The 20,646-nt window shown below is 38.5% G+C and overlaps 1 protein-coding gene and 1 long non-coding RNA gene across 3 annotated transcripts in view; one reads left to right on the top strand and one right to left on the bottom strand.

Annotated features, from left to right (window-relative positions):
* Positions 1–5,526: 5,526 nt before the first annotated feature.
* The window catches only part of LOC115918881 (condensin-2 complex subunit D3-like), a 28,734-nt gene continuing 13,614 nt past the window's right edge, over positions 5,527–20,646 (bottom strand). The window contains exons 16-33 of one of the 2 annotated variants that reach the window (XM_030993179.1): positions 20,235–20,337; positions 19,297–19,593; positions 16,926–17,193; positions 16,365–16,614; positions 15,770–15,878; positions 15,163–15,247; positions 14,809–14,913; positions 13,843–13,997; positions 13,357–13,396; positions 13,144–13,193; positions 11,855–12,028; positions 10,811–10,895; positions 10,084–10,277; positions 9,300–9,397; positions 7,709–8,012; positions 6,860–7,019; positions 6,376–6,466; positions 5,527–5,909 (exon numbers count right to left, since the gene is read on the bottom strand). In XM_030993179.1, coding sequence (XP_030849039.1) covers positions 5,696–5,909; positions 6,376–6,466; positions 6,860–7,019; positions 7,709–8,012; positions 9,300–9,397; positions 10,084–10,277; positions 10,811–10,895; positions 11,855–12,028; positions 13,144–13,193; positions 13,357–13,396; positions 13,843–13,997; positions 14,809–14,913; positions 15,163–15,247; positions 15,770–15,878; positions 16,365–16,614; positions 16,926–17,193; positions 19,297–19,593; positions 20,235–20,337 — 2,782 coding nt within the window. In that variant the 3' untranslated portion in view covers positions 5,527–5,695. Of the gene's footprint in view, positions 5,910–6,375; positions 6,467–6,859; positions 7,020–7,708; positions 8,013–9,299; positions 9,398–10,083; positions 10,278–10,810; positions 10,896–11,854; positions 12,029–13,143; positions 13,194–13,306; positions 13,397–13,842; positions 13,998–14,808; positions 14,914–15,162; positions 15,248–15,769; positions 15,879–16,364; positions 16,615–16,925; positions 17,194–19,296; positions 19,594–20,234; positions 20,338–20,646 lie in introns of both variants that reach the window. The other variant, XM_030993180.1, reaches the window with a different exon arrangement.
* Positions 17,770–18,936, top strand: LOC115927385. Its single transcript, XR_004065604.1, has 2 exons — positions 17,770–18,062; positions 18,802–18,936. It is a non-coding gene; the product is annotated as an uncharacterized LOC115927385 (long non-coding RNA).

The following is a 20,646-nucleotide window of genomic DNA, read 5'->3' as shown; positions in this document are numbered from 1 at the left end:
ATAATATATTTTATTGGACATATTGTATATGATAACAGTATGCTATTGCCCCTGTTATGTTATTTTCGCCGATTTTTAAGCTCTTTAAAAGAATAATCTTCGATAAAACTGTCCATGTTCTGAAGTTAATTAGTGACGTCATTGTACCCCTTTTTCTCTTATTGTTAATTTGTTGTACTCACTTGTTAAATTGCCAAGGTCTTTCAGAAAATAATTAAATTGCAATGTTATTGAATCTAGCCCTCTGCACGAGAAAGCGCTACACTCGGAAGAAGAAAAGGGAAAGAAAGCGGGCACTACGGTATATTGTAAATTAAGATTTGAAAACTGATATTCAATATGAAATTATCTTTCCTACACCAATATTAACATAAATAAATCATCTTTAAGCTGATATGCAATTGAAATTATTATAGCGTACATGTAAAAGTGAGCATAGCCATTTTGCAAGAAACGGGCCTCCGAAAGAAAGAAAAAATGGAAAATGAGGCATCTGGCCATTCCGTTGGCTCTTCCATGATTTGGGGGGAAATATGTCATTCCAAACAACTACGAATGGAAACACTTCAAGGCCGTCTGTACTAGTTTGGCTAGGAGGGATTAGACCACCCAGGAAGGTCACTGACAGGTTGCTATTTTATCAACTCGGCTCTCAATTAACATAAGAAAAAAAGTATCATGGGGGACCAATGGTCACCGATTATGCATTGTTTTTTATATAGAGGGAGCAAGTAGTTACGAGTAGTACAGTGGGCCTTTAAACATGAAATAGAAACTACATTGTATTACGTGCAATTGATAGTTCTTAGTTGCCCCGGATATCCCATGTAAACATTCATAAGTATATATATTAAAATAATTAGGGGAACATAGGAGAGGTTAATTTAATTATGAAAAGAGACAGTTTAAGTTTTCGATTTAAGTTTGAATATCGCTTGATCTGTAAGGTGCTATCTTTAATGGGACAACATATTAATTATTACGTTTTTATCACTTATGTGATTGAAAGACGCAATATTATATTATATCAACTTCACATTTCATCCATAAATTGTAACTGTCGATGGAGATAGACAACCCCATCACCCAAGAGTCCATAATTGCATTTGGGCGTTTAAAAATACCCATGCATATGTATGTGACGAATTTTAAGCGTTTGTGCCTGCAAATTTAACAATGTCTGGGACAAGTTGCTAAACGTAGGCCTGCACACATTGGATAGTTTCAGCGTGATCTATGAGGGACGTTGCAAAATCCAGGAAAAGTGTTTCCAACATTTTGCTTCATTATCATTATCACTATTTCTTTTAAAGGAAATGTAGATAGTCAGAGATATTCTCGATTTTATACCTGCAATGTGATGGTAGATTATTATTTCTGGGAACCAAAAAGGGCATTAAACTCTGTTTAACAAACGCAAAGCGGAATAAGGGGCTCCTTAACAAACTTAAATACATTTGTTGGTGCAAATCTGTTATATAAGTATATTGCGTATTTTTATTTTATGGTGAATGTTTTTTTATTTGTATACAATTTTGAAAATTTGAATAAAAATGTATAAATATGTAAACATGTACTATGTGTCGGAGGTAAAAGGGAAATAAATAAATGATATCATTTTTATGGAAATAAACTCGCATTTCTGCATCATTGAATACAAAAGGACGAGAAAAGTGAATGGCTATTTGAAGGCATTAAAAAAAAAAAATTTACTCAAAAAACAAATTGAAAAATGACAACCTGTTAAAGCCCGTCTGTACTAGTTTGGCCAGGGGGATTATACCTCCCTGATAGGTCACTGGCAGATGGTTATCTCATCAAATCTCAGTTCACATTAGAAAAAGAGGATCATGGGGGACAAACATGCACCAATTAGGTATTGTTGGCTATATAGAGGGCGCAAGTAGCTATAAGTAGTGCAGTGGGGCTTTTTTTAAAGGAGGGTTCTAAATGACATTTATGTAATTCAGTATACGTTCAAGAGAGAGAGAGCGAGAGAGAGAGAGAGAGAGAGAAAGGGGGAGAAGAGAAGGTAGGGAGAGATAGAGAGAGATAAGGTATTAAAGACTAAGTCCACTCCAAAAATAATTTTCCTTTAATAGATGCAGAAAACAAGAGACTATGGAGCAAAACAAATTTGAGTAAATGCGGATATATAATAAGGAATTTTTTCTTTTCTTTTCGAGTATGAAAAACTGTGGAATTTTGAAAAATCACTACACAAATTGCCAATTTGGTTATCAGTTTGTAACGTCCTTAGCCCAGGGTATATGATCTGTATCATATTGCGTGCATGACATTTCACTGACAAGATATTTTATCAACTTAGTAGATTTTATAGTATTTTCTGAATATTGTATATTCATAATCTTTGATTTTTATATAAATAGTTGATCAAAATTCCCTTCATTCATGAATTTAAAAAATTACTCTATATTAGTGCATCCACACAAAAACATAGGGCATATTATTATTAATAGAACTTGGATTTTTAGGGGTTTTATTGGAAATTGTTATTATCAATATGAAGAAAACAATTAGTGGATAGTGAGGCAATGACGTCACAAACTCATGAGTGAGTTGCCAATTTGTCTAGTGATTTTCAAAGTTGTTCATGTTATTACAAATTCATAACTTTTTAAGTAGTTATCCTATTTTGCTCAAACTTTTTTTGATTGGTTTGTCTGAATTTTTGGCTTCTATTAAAAGTAAGTTATTTTGGGGGGAGTGGACTTGCCCTTTACGCACAACATGTATTTGTTTTTTACTGTTAATATTACAACATAAAGGTATTTCATCAACAAAACAAAAACAATGACTAAAAGACAATATTTCTTTGAATTAGTAAATCAAACTTTATTGAAAGCATAGTTTACACACAAAAAATCAGCAAATTTAATCATTATTGTTAGTGTGCGATTTTTATAATAATTTCCAAATTGTCACCATAATCCCTGCAAATTACGATAAAGGCATTATTTGTTTTTGATAAATGAAGAGCAATTATATAAGGGAGTTCTTGTGTTTAATAATTCATCAAAGGGAAAATAAAAGGCAAATTGCTACCGACTGGTTGGTAAAACTATAATAATTAGAAATGAAAAGATTAAAAATAATTGAGAATGGAAATGTTGATTATGGGGGCATCTGAAAAGCAATCTTGTGTGTGTGAGGGGAGGGGGGGGGGTAGGGCATTACTACTAATATACAAAGAAAGAGAAAGCATACACATTATTGTATAATATTACACTTAATCTTTACACAAACTTAACATTCTCATTTAAAGTGATTCTAAACCACGGGTGGCCAACCCGCGGAGCATTGAAGAAGTGATAATAAAAATATCTCGATAATGAAATGCGGCCCGCATAGCAGCGATGAAATAGGGTAAAACATTTACAAACAGCTATCTCTATTTCCATAATTTGTTCCCATCATTCACAACATATTGAATCGTTACGCGGTTAATACGAAATTCCTCAAATTCCCTCTCTTTACATTACATGAACGATATTAACACTCAGGGGGTGGGGTACTCACATATTAGGACATACGTGGGTGTGCCGCTCTAATGGGTGACTTTGTCACAACCAATCCATAAACATGGGTCCCATTACTAACAAAAAATACCATTAAAAATGGGTCCGTTTCTTCAAAATGTTCAAAACTCGAAAAACATCCGAAAAACAGCAGAAAATTATGGAAAATGGTATTTTTTCGAGAAAAATGACTCCTAATAATGCGTAGGGGTTTCGAGGCCGGAGCGGCACATCCCCATCCTAACCAACTCTGACCCCCCCCCCCCCTGGTATTAACATCACTCACCGTGTTAATTACAGTTTGTACATTAATGTTGTGAATCGATAAATATGTTTGAAATGCCATACTTGTCTTGAAACTTACAGCCCTTTTCTCCCGCCGTTGAATTTTCTCATGAATCTTAATCGTAAACTGGATAGCCCCCTTCCCTTTGCATGCACCGCGTTCAATGAAATTTTTTCTTCACTGATTTTGTTTGCAAAATTGCAGGTGTGTACACAATCATATTGCATGAGACTACCTATGGCCCGCCAAGTTATGCCAATCGTTAGCTGTGGTCCACAAGCTTTAAAAGGTTGGCCACCCATGTTCTAAACTGATGAACTTTCTCAAATTCTGCCTTAGCATATTGTTTATTGCTCAGCACCATCTCATGATCAACTTGCCAACAGTGCACAACCCAATACCCAATACCTACTCCACAGACAGAGAACTCGGTGCAAGAGCCAACAGCGCAGCTAGGGAAGGAGCAAGTTATGGGACCGTACTGCTATGTTCAGCTGACATGAGATGGCGCTAGAGAGGATTTTATGGTAGCGCTTCTAGTTACAGTATGGCTTTAAATCCCCAATGCTCCAGTTTGGCCAGGAGGGATTAGACCTCGCTGCAAGGTGGTTATCTCATCAAATCAGCTCTCGATTAACATAAGGAAAAGAGGATCATGGGGGACCAATGGTCACCGATTAAGCATATAGCTATATAGAGGGCGCAAGTAGCTATAAGTAGTGCAGTGGGGCTTTAGGGTATGATTCTAAGGCAGAGTGAAAATGAATCCATTTGAATAGTGCCTACATGTGAATCAATAAAAATATACTTTGAAAATAAAAATGGAAAGATAAAATGTGATGCAAAGAAATATGTTGCCTAATTAAAATTCATTATTAATATAAAAATCAAACACAAAGGACAATTAAGGATAATTTCAAGATAATAAAAGATTACATCTACATAATGTACTTAATAAAGCATTCAGTTTCAATAGTATGTAGAAATTTAATACCATAATATGAAAAGTCCTCATTACTTTGCAAACTAAAATCTTTATCTCTGAACATTTCCAGACATTTTCAAAGCTTAATTTTCTCAAAATTAATGTTGAATCAACCAATACAATATAATATTTTGTGGTGCTACATGCACCATTAAAACTACATTTTAAAGCCTTCATGTGGTAACCTTTTGGCGCAAAAGAACTTGTTCTAAGTTGACAATAGATAACTCAAACAGATACAAAGTAGTGACTGGTCCACAGCTCGTCATGTAATATGGATTGCGAGGATCCTAATCAGTATATATTCCACTCCCTTTTAAAGGTATAACAAAGTTTTGGTATGGGGTCATGAATTTGGTTCAAATGAACAGATTGGAAACATATGCGATCCAACAATATTCAGTGATCGTTGTTGCGGTTGAAATCGAGTCTAAAGTGATGAAATTGTAAATAATAAACTCTTTTCGTTGTATAGCTCCCTCTCAAGGTTAAGACATTAATTTAGCTATAAAACAATGTTTCTTGACTAAAATCGACCAATTGGCTAATCCCCTTTGGAAATTGTATATCACAACTACATATTCTGAGATTTTCATGGTCCCACCTACCATTGTATGGCCGTAGGCGTTATTTGAAAATTATTGAAATTTACCGGGAGCACCAGTAAAATTTTGACATTAAATTTTTCTCGAAAGCAGAAGTGTTTTAGGGGCTAAAGTTTTTAGTGCTTATAATATATCCAATCCAGCCAATTTTCAAAATTTCCCAAAACTTTGTATTACCTTTAAGGTCATATTGACTATGCGGTGAAAAGAGCACATTTTTGTATCACATAACAAGGCACAATGATAGGAAGCAATCATACAGTAAAAATTTATCAATGTTTTAGCGAGCTTTTGTAGATCGGCCGCTCCGTCGTCTCTCCGGCTCGGGTTCGTTCTCTGATGGACCTCGTCTTCTGGTTCGTCTTCCTGCCGGTTCAGTCTTGTCGGAGGAGGTCGATGATGTCGCTTGGGAGTCTGCCGGTGGTGGTCGACGACTACCCTGCTTCTGGCCAGCCCGAGGAGAGGTGATGTTCCAGAGTCTGGGCTTGGGAGCTCTGAAGAAAAGATAATTACCACATCAAAGGCAATGAGATGGATTGTTTTCATCACTTTTTACAGTAAAAACATGCCGTTTATCAAAATGCTATCAAATTGATATTACAGTCAAACATGTCTATAGCAACTGCCCAAGGAAAACACAAAAGAGTGGTCTTTGTAGACAGGTTCCTTTAGTGCATGTTTCAATGAGAAACAATTTTCAAGGGGGAAAAAAATGTGGTCTTTGTAGACAGGTGGTCACTAAAGCAGGTTTGACTGTAAATAGCATCTCTTCCCCTTTGCCAAAGAAATTAAATAGGATTATGAAGTTGAACAATGTATAGGCAACAAGATAGGTTTATTATATTTCTTGACAAATGGAGGCAATTTCAACTTATTCAAATACTATAATCTTATTATTAATTTATCATGATATATTTTGCTTCAAATAGTCTATATAAACGGAGGACTCTTTATACTCACGGTTGTTCAGGGGAGAACATTAGGACCAGATTCTCTTGCTTGACCTTGACCTCCTCGTGAGAGTCCAGCTGTGGAGCCCAACTCTTCGTACCTTGGTGGAAGAAAACAAGTGGTAAAGCATTAATCCTCATTAACAAGTCCCTCGGAGAGGACTTAAAGCCATCGGTCCCCTGGTTGCTTACTTATAAGCATACACATGCTTTCTCAGCATTCAGGTAAAACAAACCATCAAACCAAACCAGAAAAAAACACATTCACAAGATCTTTCGAAGAATCAACTCTAGGGCTATTTCATGACTCTGATTATGGTAGTTTGGCAAAATACTATAGTAGAAATTTATTGTGATAAAATTGCTGTTCAAATACCCTCATATATGGTAAAGTCCTTGCCTTTTCCCTCACCCAAAGACTATCCAAGAGACAAGGGGGAATTTCTTGATAGGCCCAAGAACAGTAACATTGTGAATGAGAACAAGATCTTTACCTTTGGCAGGTTGGTGTTCGCTGTAGACCCTGATAGGTAGGGAGGTCGGGATGGGAGAGGACAGGGGTATAATGCTCATGTCCATGGCAGCATGGAAGGTGATGTTAGCGATGGTTTTATCGGGCGTGCTGATGGCTCGCTGGAGGTCTGAGACACTCTCCTGTAGAGGGAGAAAAGAAATTGTCATCCTCCTGTGGTAACAATCATAATAAAGGATATCTAGGGCCTCTTGCATAAAACTTACAATTGATGGTAACTTCGATGGAAACCTTGATTTGATGAGCTGTTGAGTGATATTGCCAAGGTAGTTAATATTGATGGTTAAGTTTCCATCAGTGGTAAGTTTTTGCAACGGCATCCATATCTGTCATAAAAAGAATCTGGCTAATTTGACAGTTCCATTGTACATCATGTGATAAAAAAAGAATATTTTCATAATGTGATCAAATTAAATGCAAAAATCTTTGTTAAAGGCCCACTGTACTACTTATAGCTACTTGCGCCTTCTATATAACAAACAATGCATAATCGGTGACCATTGGTCCCCCATGATCCTTTCTTATGTTAATTGAGAGCTGATTTGATAAGATAACTATCTGTCCAGTGACCTTGCAGTGAACTTCCAGTGAACTAGTACAGATAAGCTTTAAGTACTTCCTGAGGGTTTGGTAATGAGAATGACTAGCTTACCAGAAGGACACTAGCGCATCAAAATGAGTTCGAACAAATAATGGAACAGTCTGCTCTACTGCTCAACCATCTTATTATGGCAATTTGGCACTAACATTGTATGAAGAAATAAAAAAAAATCATCAATCAGAAGACTGTGAAAGCAAATTTGGCTTTTACCTTTGAGGTATTCTGGTCATAGGACTCCCTCAACGGTGATCGCAGACCAGCTTCAGGAACGATGTCCTCGCTGACACGAACCCTTCGAACCCTCTCCTCGATACCAGCAATCGCCCCGCCCTTTTCCACGGCCCCCTCTATCTCCCCTTCAGATTGGGGTTGAGGTGGTGGAGGGGTGTTGCCTTGCACCCGGGGGCTTGCGCTGGTACCTGGGGTGTTGCTACCGGGGGTGTTGGCACGCCTGGCGGTCGCGAAGGCTCGACGGGCAGAGTTGACGATGGCCTGGGCAGCGAGGAGTCTCTCTCTGAAAGTATGGAAAGACGAGAACGAAAATAGCAAGCATAGTTTGTATAAAACATATCAAGGAAAGTCTTTATGCGGTAAGTAATGTTGATACCCTGAACGCTAAACATTACTAGAATAACAGTTAACGTCGTGATTCGCAGTTCTAAAATTATGTTAAATATTAGCTTTAAAGTCAGCAGACACAACCTCAAGGTCTGAGACCCAGACTAAGACCAAGACTTTCCCTTAACAACATCTCGGTCTTGGTCTCTAGAGATCTCAGTCTCAGGAAGAGATGATCTTGGTCTCGGAAGGGAAGTCTTGGTGTAGGTCTCCGCCTTGGACCTCAAAGTCTTGACTACAATACTGCTTTGGGAACCAGTGGAAGGTGGTATGTGCACATCGCGATGGTAGAAAAGTCGACATGAGGTCTCCTTTACATTCTTGTTGAATATTCGTCCTTTTCAGACAAGGTTGAAGTGAAGGAGAAGGCATTTAAAGCCTGTGCATGGTCATCATCTCAGCTCTCAATTAACATAAACAAAGATGATCATGGGGGACCAACGGTCACCGATTACGCATTGTTTTCTATATAGAGGGAGCAAGCACGCCCAATAAAACCATCGCTAACATCACCTTCCAAGCTGCCATGGACATGAGCATTATACCCCTGTCCTCCCCCATCCCGACATCCCTACCTATCAGGGTCTACAGCGAACAAGTAGTACAGTCGGACTTTAAAGAAGGAACAGTTCTTCATCATATCAAGTCATGAGGTATATCACAAATATCCCAATGAAGATGAAACTAACACTAGCTACAATGCGAGTTTAGATGGTGGTTAAAGTATTACTGTTCATCATGAGGATAATCTAAAGATGCTGTTGCCATAGTAACAATAATGCTTAGAGCCCCATCTGCTAATACTCAACTCTTCATTCTAGGGCTAGGGAGGTTGCTGGGTGCTGATGATGATAGTATTGGTGATTATGATATTGATGTTGATCATAATGATGATGATGATGATGATGAATTGATGAAGATTTTGATGTTAAAGATGATGATGATATTGATGACAAAAAGATGATGGTAATGATGACGATAATGATGGTGATATTGAAATTTCGATAATATACAACATTTTCATGACAATGACATTAGTGACGTTTATGATGATCCTGGTGATAATAGGAATAACGATCACAATAATATCCATAATGGTAGCCATAACAATTGTAATTTTGATGAAGATAGTGTGGAAATGATCTTGTTTCCACAGTAATAGTGATGCTGATTGAGAACTTACTTGGTAGGAGCAACCTTGGCGTTAGGCGTCTTAGGACTCTGTCTCATGACTCGGGGTGAACGACCGGCGACTGATTTCGGTGAGAGCAGCTGTGGTGTCTGTGAAGAGAAAACAACATATGACAAGTTAAACCACAGTGGGATTTTTTTCCTTTTCTATTTTAATGTGTAGATGAATGGCAAGTTGGGGGTAAGATGGGGTATCTGTGACGAAAGCCACTAAGCATACTCAGTTATCACTGTTCTAAGTAAGGGAAATGTGAGGGTCACTGCACTTACATTTTTTTTTAAAGTATACCATGGCCCCTGGTTGCATAAAACTTACCATTGATGGTAACTTTGCCATCAATGTCAACTACCATGGTAACAGGGCTCAACAGCCAATCAAAATCAAGGTTTCCATGGTAGTTACCTTCAATGGTAAGTTTTGTGCAATGGGCCATGATCATAGAGTATCGCATGTTATATGATACAGTAATGCACACAGAAAAAATGAGTTCGAAATGTTTGCAAATACAATGGGCAACTAAGCAAAAACAGTCCATCAAACAAGTGGTTTCATGGACTGGTTTCCCTTAAAAAGGGTTCAGTAAGAATTGCTGTTTAAGGAAAGCCAGAGCTATGTGGATGCTCTCTTTAGAAATCTGGTGCCCAAATCATTCAGTCACAAAAAATAAACCCTGAACTTTGGTATTTGCAAAATATTGCAGTAGTACAACGCGCTATAATTGGCAAACAAGGAAGTTTTAAAAAAATAAACAATTCTGGTTTAACAGTATAATCACCTTGGGTAGTCCTGGAGTCGGAGGTTTCTGTATCCTGTCAGCCATGGGCGCCGCCGCTGCTGCTCCCTTGCCTGGTGTATTATCCTGATCTTTCTCCTGCACGGCCTGCTTGGATGCTTCTGCTTGCTGCTCATCAAACTTACGCAGGTCAAACTCAATCTCTGAGGCCAGCTGGCGATCGGCAGACAGGATGTCTGGTAGGGAAAGATAGATAGAGAGATGGAGAGGGGGAGGGAGAGAGGGGGGGAAAGGGGAGAGAGAGAGAGTGAGAGAGAGAGAGAGAGAGAGTGAGAGAGAGAGAGAGGTGTTGATTATAAACAGGTTCATGAATGTAGACTGTCTGGGACCCGTCTTACACTTTTTTACAATGACAAATGACAAAAGTCAGTGACAAATCTGCTGATAACCAATCAAAAGCAAGGACTTCACTAGCTTATAACGACAACTGTCATTTGTTACTGATGACAAGTTTTGTGAAGTGGGGCATAGGTTTGTTGCTTATTTCTTGACTTAATGTTCATATTGCTGACAAATGTTTATAAAACAAACAATTCATGCATTGAAAGTGTAAGGACTAAATTTACCAAATAACTGATAAATATTAATTTGGATTATTGCACCATTACAAAAGAAGTATACATCAAACATAATTGAACATTAATCTAGGGTCATTAAATGAAGAAATGAGAAGATGCTGAAAATAGCAAAGAGAAGAATATCAAGATACCTTTGATTTCATTGCGATACTCTTTCATCAGTTCTTTCAAGTAGAGCATCAGGTCGCCTAGCAACGGAGAATGCTTCGCCTCCAACTAATAGGATACAGAAAAACACATCAAGGATCATTGTCATGACTAGCGCCATCATGTAACATATTCTCAAAGAAAATAGCAAGTTTCTTAGGATTGCCTCCTTCTTAGTTTTATTTTGATTTACAGGAAATTTTTTAGAGTATTTTTTCATAAACTGATCGTATTTTCTCAGCCACAAATATCTTAACAGTTGTTGGGTTTCAGCACATATAACATATATGATTAAATGCTCAAGTAAAACTTTAGTAACAGGGCTCTGACAGAACAAATCTTATAACAAGACCCATTACTTGTAACCAATTATAATGTTAATTTGATCTACTTAGCCTGTACAATAAAAGGTAACCCTAACACAAAATACAAATAAATTCCTTCACAGCTACAGATATGAATATGCAGATCATGTATTTAAAATTAGTTCAATATATATACATATACATGAATTATGACTATTCATAATATTACTAACACCCACAAGATGAAGCGCACATTTCGCCCCCAAACTCAGAAACCCAGAAACTCCAAAATTCATGGCCTGTAATACCTCCCAACTGCGTAAATTTCAATAAGCAAACAATTTATCGCTAATAAAATTACAAGAAATATGTGCAAGATAAAGTGGTGCATCTATTATGGCTGTCCTAATGTCATTCAGATACAGATTCCAATTTTATTGTCCATGTTAAAGAATTAAAAAAATGGGCTCCACTGGTAGGAGATTACAATGAATAACATAAGAATACATAAATGTGCACAAAACAAAAAACATCAATTAGATTAAAAAAACAGTTGAATACATTTTGACAAAAGTAAAGACATACTATGGAAGAGGAGATAGCAGAGTAAGATGAGAAAAGGAATGAAGGAAGCTGAGCAAGAAAGGACAAGAATGTAGGTGAGGGGAAGAGAGAATAAAAACCGCTTGCATAACATGTTATTATGAGGACCATCGATCTTACCATGTGCTTGAGAGCGATGATGACTGGGATGATGTTCTCGATGACGTTCTTCTTGACGACCTGGGAGATGAGCTTGGTCTTGGCCTGGGCCATGACAGCTTCAGCCATCTGCATCTCCTCTACAAGGTCATCGGGGTTAGCTTGTTTGGAGTGGAGAGAGGCAAGCTTCATCTCCTGCAAGGAGGGAAAAAAGAAGTGATTCTCATTAGTGCCATCAAATTATCATCATTTTCATATTCATCATCATCATTATCCCCATCACAAATACATCTCTTTAACAATGTTGTCTGAGTTAGCTTTATTCTGTCATCACCATTAGTGTTAACTTTCTATGGGTAGGGAAAGAAATATAAGCCTCTACGAGGTCGGCGGGTTGGCTTGCTTGGAGTGCAGAGAGGAGAGCTTCATCTCCTGTGAGGAGAGAATTAATAGTATGAACATGAGAAGATTTTCATTTTACTCATCGGGTACAAAAAACAAAAAAGAAATGTTATGCAAATGTTGCTATCATCATCCTAAATAATGGAAATCACTATCACCACTACCAATATCATTATAATAACCATCCTAATCAAAATTATCCTTATCGTCTTCATCATCACTATCACCATCACCAGCATCAGGAGCATAATCATTTCCCCACCACCATCATCACCACTATCACCATCTCCATCCGGATCGTAATCAACATCACCACCATTGTCATCATCTGAATCGTCATCATCAAAATCATCATCATCATCATCATCATCATCACCATTTCCATTTTAGTCATCTCCATTATAATGAAATGCCATCAACTCTATCATCATCATCACAAACACCATCCCTGTCACTGTCCTCCTCTCTCTCTCTCTCTCTTTCCTCCTCCCCCACTGTCTCACCCCTCTCACTACCATCATTGCTAATAATCACTTCACTAGCAAGTCTCTCTCTGAATATATCGCACCTTACAGCAGAGAATCTGGAGTGTATCTTGCAGTACGCCGCTGGACTCACCACCACCACCATCACAATCATCATTATTAAAATCATCATTATCATTGTCATTATCACTATCACTATCATCCCCACCACCATCGTCATCATCATCACCAGGATCATAATCAACATCATCACCATCACCACTAATACCATCATCATCGTCACCCTCAGTCATCACCCTCGCTAATATCATCATCATCAATATCATAATCACCACCATCATCACAAACACCTACCCTGTCACTGTCCTCCTCTCCCTACTACTCCTCCACTCGTCCTCACCCCCCTCACTGAACATGTCATACCTTACAGCAGAGAATCTGGAGTGTATCTTGCAGGACGCTGCTGGACTCACCACCACCACCATCACAACAATCATCATCATTATCATTATCACCAGCACCATCATCCCCACCACCATCGTCATCATCATACCTAGCAGCAAGTCTCTCCCTGAACATGTCTTACCTTACAGCAGAGAATCTGGAGTGTATCTTGAAGGACACTGCTAGACTCACTGTCAAGCGGAATGGCTCCATCCACAAATGCTCCAAGAACCTAGCAATAACAGGAATGAGAGCATCACCAAAACAGATGAATCAAAAGATGTAAGATGGTAATTGAATAATGAACTTTCCAAAGTAATATACTTTTTGAAATTCCAAATCTTGACATTGAGAATCATGTCGTCTGTGGAATGTTCAAAAGCTCATTCACTATCTTTCCTGGCAAGTAAATTATGAGTGCATTGCAAAAGGATGTAAAACTTTTGTATAATAAATGTAGCATAGTTATATTCCTTTGTTAAATGTGATCTCAGACCCAGAAGGATACTTTGGATGGACAGTCTGCAGAAATAATTAGAAGAGAGAGGAGTGAAAGAACTGGGAGTGGTGCTAATAAAGAAGGCTAGGAGCAGAGGGCTTTGGAACCGCATGTCGCCAAAGTCAATGGATATGGCACTTAGAGAGAGAGTACAATACGGATCAGATCAGAATGCTTACCTCCTGTACGAGCTTGGCGGTGAGTTTGAAGCGATGTTCGTCTGTCATGTGTTTGAGCATGAACTTGAAAATGGTCATCCTCTTATCAGAGTTCTCACGCCCCTCAAGACTAAAGAGCTCCCTCTCTCGGTCGGACTGGGTGAACTGATTGAAGACTGTAAGAAAGAGCAAGACACAGTCATGACTACGTGCAAGGTACTACGGATCGAAGAAAACTGGCAGTAATAAATTGTGGCTTTTAAGAAAATAGTCTTATAGTGAAGAATCTGAATCTTAAATAAGACGGCTCAACACTCCTAGTGGATTGAAACAAGTCAGATTGGGTATGTGCATGAAAATGCTGTTGCACACGAGCCTTGAAAATGTCTGGATTTTGAATATTGATCAAGAAGTTTAATATCATAATTTGATTTTTTACATAGCATATTAAAGGGAGGGGCATAATATCACCTGCATGCTTTTGATAATTGCTGCAATGAAAGACTCTCTCAAAAGAATGAGAGAACAAAACAACAGAGTAATGACAGAGAATGTCATCACAGACTCATTACCAAGTTGCCAATTTTTCTTAGCCAAATAGTTTTTTTTTTTTTTTTTTTTTCTCTTTCTGTTTTTATTGTTTTTTCTGAAAAATTAACAGAGTAAAAGCAGCAATATAAAATATAATATCATCTTAAAACTACAAAACAGGCATCTTAGCCAAATAGTTAGTTACAGTTTTTCATGCCATTGAAAATTCTAGTTTTGTTATTAGATGTCAAAAATTGATTGAAAATATTATTTTTGAGGGGGGGGGGGCAGAGGCCATCTTTTATTCTACTAAATGGGTTTATGCTTTGTCTAAAATTCAGTTTAAGAAAGAAAGTTACACCAAGATCTACTTTGGTGTAAAACTTTAAACCTGACTGCAGTACTTGCATGGAGTTTCACAGAATGAATAGAATACAGGTTAGCACTTAAAATTACCTGCATGCTTTTGATAATTGTTGAAATGGAAAATGCTCTCAACGAACTGCTGCACCAGCATACCGGGATGGCGTTTCAGAAGGAGCTCAACCAAACAATACTCAGCTGGAGGGAAAAAAATACAAAAAAGTGCATATTTGTCACTAAGTTTTACTTCATTACACATGTAATATACAGGGGAGTTGCCTAAAAGGATTGGGAATCAAGTTGGGAATCCTGTCATGACAATATATACAAAGATAAAAGATGGAATATCATAACAGATAACAATATCAAGAAATATGAATGTAATATTGACAAGTGCAGAACAAAAATTGGAATGAGAAGTTTATGACAGATATATATAAATCTTACCAAAGTCTCTTACAGTATCCACCTCATCCACAATGACAGACACAAAACGGTAGAAAAGCGGTCCTCTCCACTTGACATAGTCCTCCTGATAAACAGAAAATAATGAGTGTCAGCAGAAGGTCACTCGCACTGATGTTTCTTGTTTAGTTATCTTTATTCTTGCTAATTTAGGGACAGCAAATGCCCATATATCTTGGACTTGCTTACAAAGAAATAAAGAATTACAAAAATAAAAATAAGAATTTGTTTATTTTCCCTCCAGATAAATTTTAATCACACATGCACCCTGAATACAACTATTGCAAATATGTTCCCATTCAACCCCTGTATAGATAAAACCCTATTCCGCCATCAATAAGGAAGAAAATGAAACTTCATGTACAGAGAAAATTGGAGAGGAGCTTGCAAGATGTTGCCAATTTGTGATTGATTGATTGCAACTTAAAAATTCATAACTTTCCTATTTTGATCGATTTTGCTCAAACTTTTACTGACCTGATCCTCTCAATTTTCGTATTTTATTAAAACCAACTTTATATCAGGGTGAACTTCCCCTTGAAGCAAAGAGAATGGACAAACAAATACTTGTATATAAGGCTTTGCTTACCAGAACTAGCTGGGTGAGCTGAGTGAGTGTCTGTTTCCTGACTAGCTTATCCTTGTCTCTCAGGCAGGCGGCTAGGTTAGGCACGTAGCGATCGACCAGGTTAGGGTACCTAGATAGGAATCAAACGTCAATGCTTAGTCAAAGGGTCAAAGGTTCTAGGGTCAAAATCAATAGTACTGTAATGGTACACCTCATTAGCTCATCAGCTCAACTAGCAGTTGTGCTGGCTTCTATTTTCTATAAACAACTTCACCTTAATACACATAAGACATACATTTTGGTCATGTGTATATCTTGAACATTGAATAGTATGCAGATCTATGTCTAAATATGTTTTTAAAGGCCATCACTGTTCCATCAACATCACTCTTCCTTTGTGTATTCAGGTATCACTACTATTCTTTGCATTGCATGATAGTTCTTATACCATCATCATTGTGATGTGCTGCAAATATATTCAATACAATCCAATTCAATTGATCAATTAGGCCTAAAAAAGAAAAAAGATGCTGTATTGCCATGTTCGTGGTCATGTTTTGGCACCTAAAGGGCAAAACAACATTTTTTGTTTAGGCCTTAGAATATTCCAACCTACCTGATACAGAGATCACACATGACCAGGGCCACGTTGTTCCTGACGGCCGCGTCCTCCGCTATCTCCAGCTCCCGAGCGAGGGCGGCGATGCACTGCTTGGCGAGGCCCTCGTGATGGAGGCAGAGCTTCCCCAGGGTCACGAACCCGTGGGCTCGCACGGCCATGGACACGGGCGAGCCGTTGGTGCGGAACTGGGAGAGCGGCTGCTGGGAGAACTGGGTGAGACCCTGAGAGCTGGGGTGCTCAGAGCCTGAAGTTTGGAGGAAGGTATGAAGTAATGTTACCTTGTTGATTACCTTGTTGATTCATTGCCATAGGCTTAATACAGGTGCCACCAAATTCCAGTAGGCAATGGGTTAAAGTGCTACCCCTATACATGAAGAGTGACTCTTAATTCAGAAAGAGGAGTAAACTCGTTTCCCTAATTTGCAAAGATTTGACCTAATATTTTCCATTCTGTTTTCCGAAACAGCTCCTGGTCCTGCGAGGAGGGACTGGACTAGTGTGAAGACCCTCCTATACCTTTAAAATGTGTTTTAGGTTACAGACAAATATTCATACCTTCCGAAATAGCTCCTGGTCCTGCGAGTAGGGACTGGACTAGCGTGAAGACCCTCCGTGGCATCCTGTAGGGGCAGAGCTGGGCTATCTCGCCCAGCAGGAAGATGCGGGCAATGAGCATCTCCTCTGTCGCGTCGTCCGGCTTGGGCGCATCCTCAGTGAGAAGGATCTGTGAGAGGTAGGAGTCGCAGGCTTGCAGGATCTTGTCGCAGGCTTGGTCCAAGAGCGGGTTGGTGGTCTCGTTCTCGCCAACACAGGCACGGCACAACTACACACAACAAGGACACAACAAATATTAAAACAGCGAGACAAGAGAGGTACGTGTAGGACTAGGCAGTTCCGTTCTCAAAAACTTGAAGGATTTTGTCCCTGGCTTGGTCCAAGAGTGGGTTGGTGGTCTCGTTCTCGCCAACACAGGCACGGCACAAAATAAATATTGAAACAGCGAGACAAGAGAGGTAGGACTAGGATCTTGTCTGAGATGAGGTAGTTCCGTTCTCAACAACAGTTGCAAGATCATCCTCATCATCACCACCATCATCATCATCACCATCCTCATCATCCTCATCCTCATCATCCTCATCCTCATCATCCTCATCATCACCATCCTCATCATCACCATCATCATCATCATCATCATCATCATCATCATCCTCATCATCACCACCATCATCACCATCCTCATCTGCATCATCATCATCATCATCACCATCCTCATCATCACCATCATCATCATCACCATCCTCATCATCCTCATCCTCATCATCCTCATCCTCATCATCCTCATCATCACCATCCTCATCATCACCATCATCATCATCATCATCATCATCATCATTGTGAAAGTTGTAATTTTGTATTTGCCAGTTAAAGTCATTTTATTTAATATTTATTGATTTAACTTGACATTGCAATAATAGAACTACAGAGGGCGCTTGGTCAAAGATTATTTTGACAGTTCTTATTTAAAGTTTTTCTAGTTTGAAGGTCAGAAACTTGTTTGGCGCCACCTGTTGTTGGCTGATTTGAAATGATCATGTTTGCAACATGATTTCTGTTTTGTGAGGAAAATCTGTGGGTTTCTGGAGCATCCTTTGTTCCTGAGAGCTGTTTCTACAGTATTATGGAGGCACAGAGGTTAGTTAAACCACATATTTGAGCATTATGAAAATGAATGTCAAAAAGGTAGTTTTTAAGATGTTTACATTGTATGAAACTTACACAGTAGCACAGTAATTTGTATGGCAAATGTATAACATGTGTATACTGTGTACCCACACATATGATAGACTAGAGATATCTATTGCACATGTAATATGTCATTACATCTATAATTGATGTTTAGTTTTACTTAAAGTTGAAAGAAGTATAGTCAAGTACAATATATGATGCAGAATAAGACATTCTATGATGAAAAGGGATGAGGAATGTGAGCATACTTGTGTGAATGACAGGTCAAGGTCATGACTTTGTTATTGTATTCCTTGACTATGATAAAGTCATTCAAGCTCGTTAAATATGGTTACATTTTTAGTTGAAACCGTGTTAAATCTGGTTTAGACATGATAGAGATGATATAAGTTTAATTGTGTGTTAGCTGTGAAACCGTGTTGAAACCGTGTTAAATCTGGTTTAGACATGATAGAGATGATATAAGTTTAATTGTGTGTTAGCTGTGACATTCTACATAAAGTTCAGATAGATTTGTCAAGACAGTGTCTGACTTATATAAGATTTACAAGCAAACATGAAAAGGAGTTATAATTCAGACAATGTCTTTGATTTAGTAGAATGCTATATCTGCTTTAATATTGTGGAACTTATATTCATGAACACATACTTATTATGCATTCCTGTTATGCTTTATCATGTACAGTTTTCACGGAGTGAAGGGAAGAAGAACGGAATAAAGCAGTTGAAGGAGTAAAGATAAAAGATTCGTTCATCAAAGACAGAGTTGCATTCCCCTCGATGGTTATGACTCTAAAATAAACTGACACTCCCGTAAAAACCTGAGTCGTTGTAATTATTCAGCGTTTCGCCTCACAGACAGTCACAATCATCATCATCATCATCATCATCATCATCATCATCATCATCATCATCCTCATCATCACCATCATCACCATCCTCATCTTCATCATCATCATCATCATCATCATCCTCATCATCACCATCATCATCACCATCCTCATCTTCATCATCACCATCCTCATCATCCATCATCCTCATCTCCATCATCTTCCCATCTCCATCATCCTCATCTCCATCATCCTCATCTCCATTATCCTCATCCTCATTACCATCCTCATCACCACCACTACCATCATCATCATCATCATCACTTCCATTCTGGCATTCATTAGCTCACCTTATACAGAGTTTCAACCATCGCTCCCATGATGTTAGGCGTGTCCATCACGGCCACAAGACGCTTGACAATCTCCTGCACCAGAGCCTTCCTCTCATCCTCCGTCAGATGACTTGCCAGACCCCCGATGACCGATAGAACACTGGTCAAGATCTCAGAGTTTGATGACCCTTGACCTGTACAATTCACTGACCTGTTGGTGAGGTCAGAGGTCAGGTCATGCCAGGTCGCAAGGACCAGGGTCTTGTCCAGGTGGGGGCAGAAGTGGGAGACTTGGGCGAGGAACATCCAGGCAGCCTTGAAAAGAGAGGGACAGAAATATGGTTTAATATTTATCATTTCAAAAGTGATTTTAAAGAGTGGTAAGAATGAAGAGGACTTGAAATATCGGTAAGACAGCCAAGTACAGAGATATAATATAGAAAGAAAAAGTGATAACCCACGGCTAACAGTAAATATGAACGGCTGAGATGCGCATATATGCGTATCTCTGGCGCATACAAAATTAAGACGCGATGAAATACATGTAGGTTCAAATGGCAAGGATATTAAGATGTACACTACGATGTGCATTAAACGATTAAGACTGGGCTTATATACTGTGACGCAAGGCCTGTTGGACATACAACCAAAGGCTAATCCTGATGAATGACATAACCTGTTATTGGGTAACTACCTGAATGGTGTCAAATTCCTAATAAGAGCCCACAACTATGCATCTTAAACAGAGAGACAGAGAGCAAGGGAGAAAGAGAGACACAGAAATAGACTGAGAGAGAAAAAGAGACATAGACAGACACAAATCAAGAGAGAGACAGGGGGAATGAGAAATATAGACAATAGAATAAGCTATGCTTCATTGGCAGACAAGTTCAAAGATTAACAAAAATTGTATAAGAAGTTATGACAGCAATCTACTATCATCATCCGCATCTTACCACAGTGTTATCTCCCTGCGTATGCTCTGCTAAACCTTTCACTAGGGCCGGAGTGAGTAACTTTTGTCTGGACCATAGCTGGCACACCCGCTGGAAATACACCCTGATAAAACAAAGGGAGGTTGGAAAAGATAAGATACAGTCAAACCTGCTTTAGTGACCACCTGTATAGAAAGACTACAGTTTTTGGTTCCCTTGAAAGTGGTTTCTCGTTGAAACCTGTATTGAAGAAACCTGTGTATAAGGACCATCCGTCTATCAAGACCACTTTTTAAGTTTCCCTCTAGTAGTCTTTATATGCAGGTTACGTTGTATTTGTTTCGCAGATATCATTTAATTGTAGTTTGAAGATTCAACAGGTTTTTTATTTTTATTTTGTGAGAGTGCGTTAATATTTTTCCCAACTTTAGAT

Source organism: Strongylocentrotus purpuratus, unplaced genomic scaffold (genome assembly GCF_000002235.5).
Source record: "Strongylocentrotus purpuratus isolate Spur 01 unplaced genomic scaffold, Spur_5.0 spur5_scaffold_20, whole genome shotgun sequence".
Lineage (NCBI taxonomy): Eukaryota > Metazoa > Echinodermata > Echinoidea > Camarodonta > Strongylocentrotidae > Strongylocentrotus > Strongylocentrotus purpuratus.
This window is presented reverse-complemented; position numbering and strand designations above follow the sequence as displayed.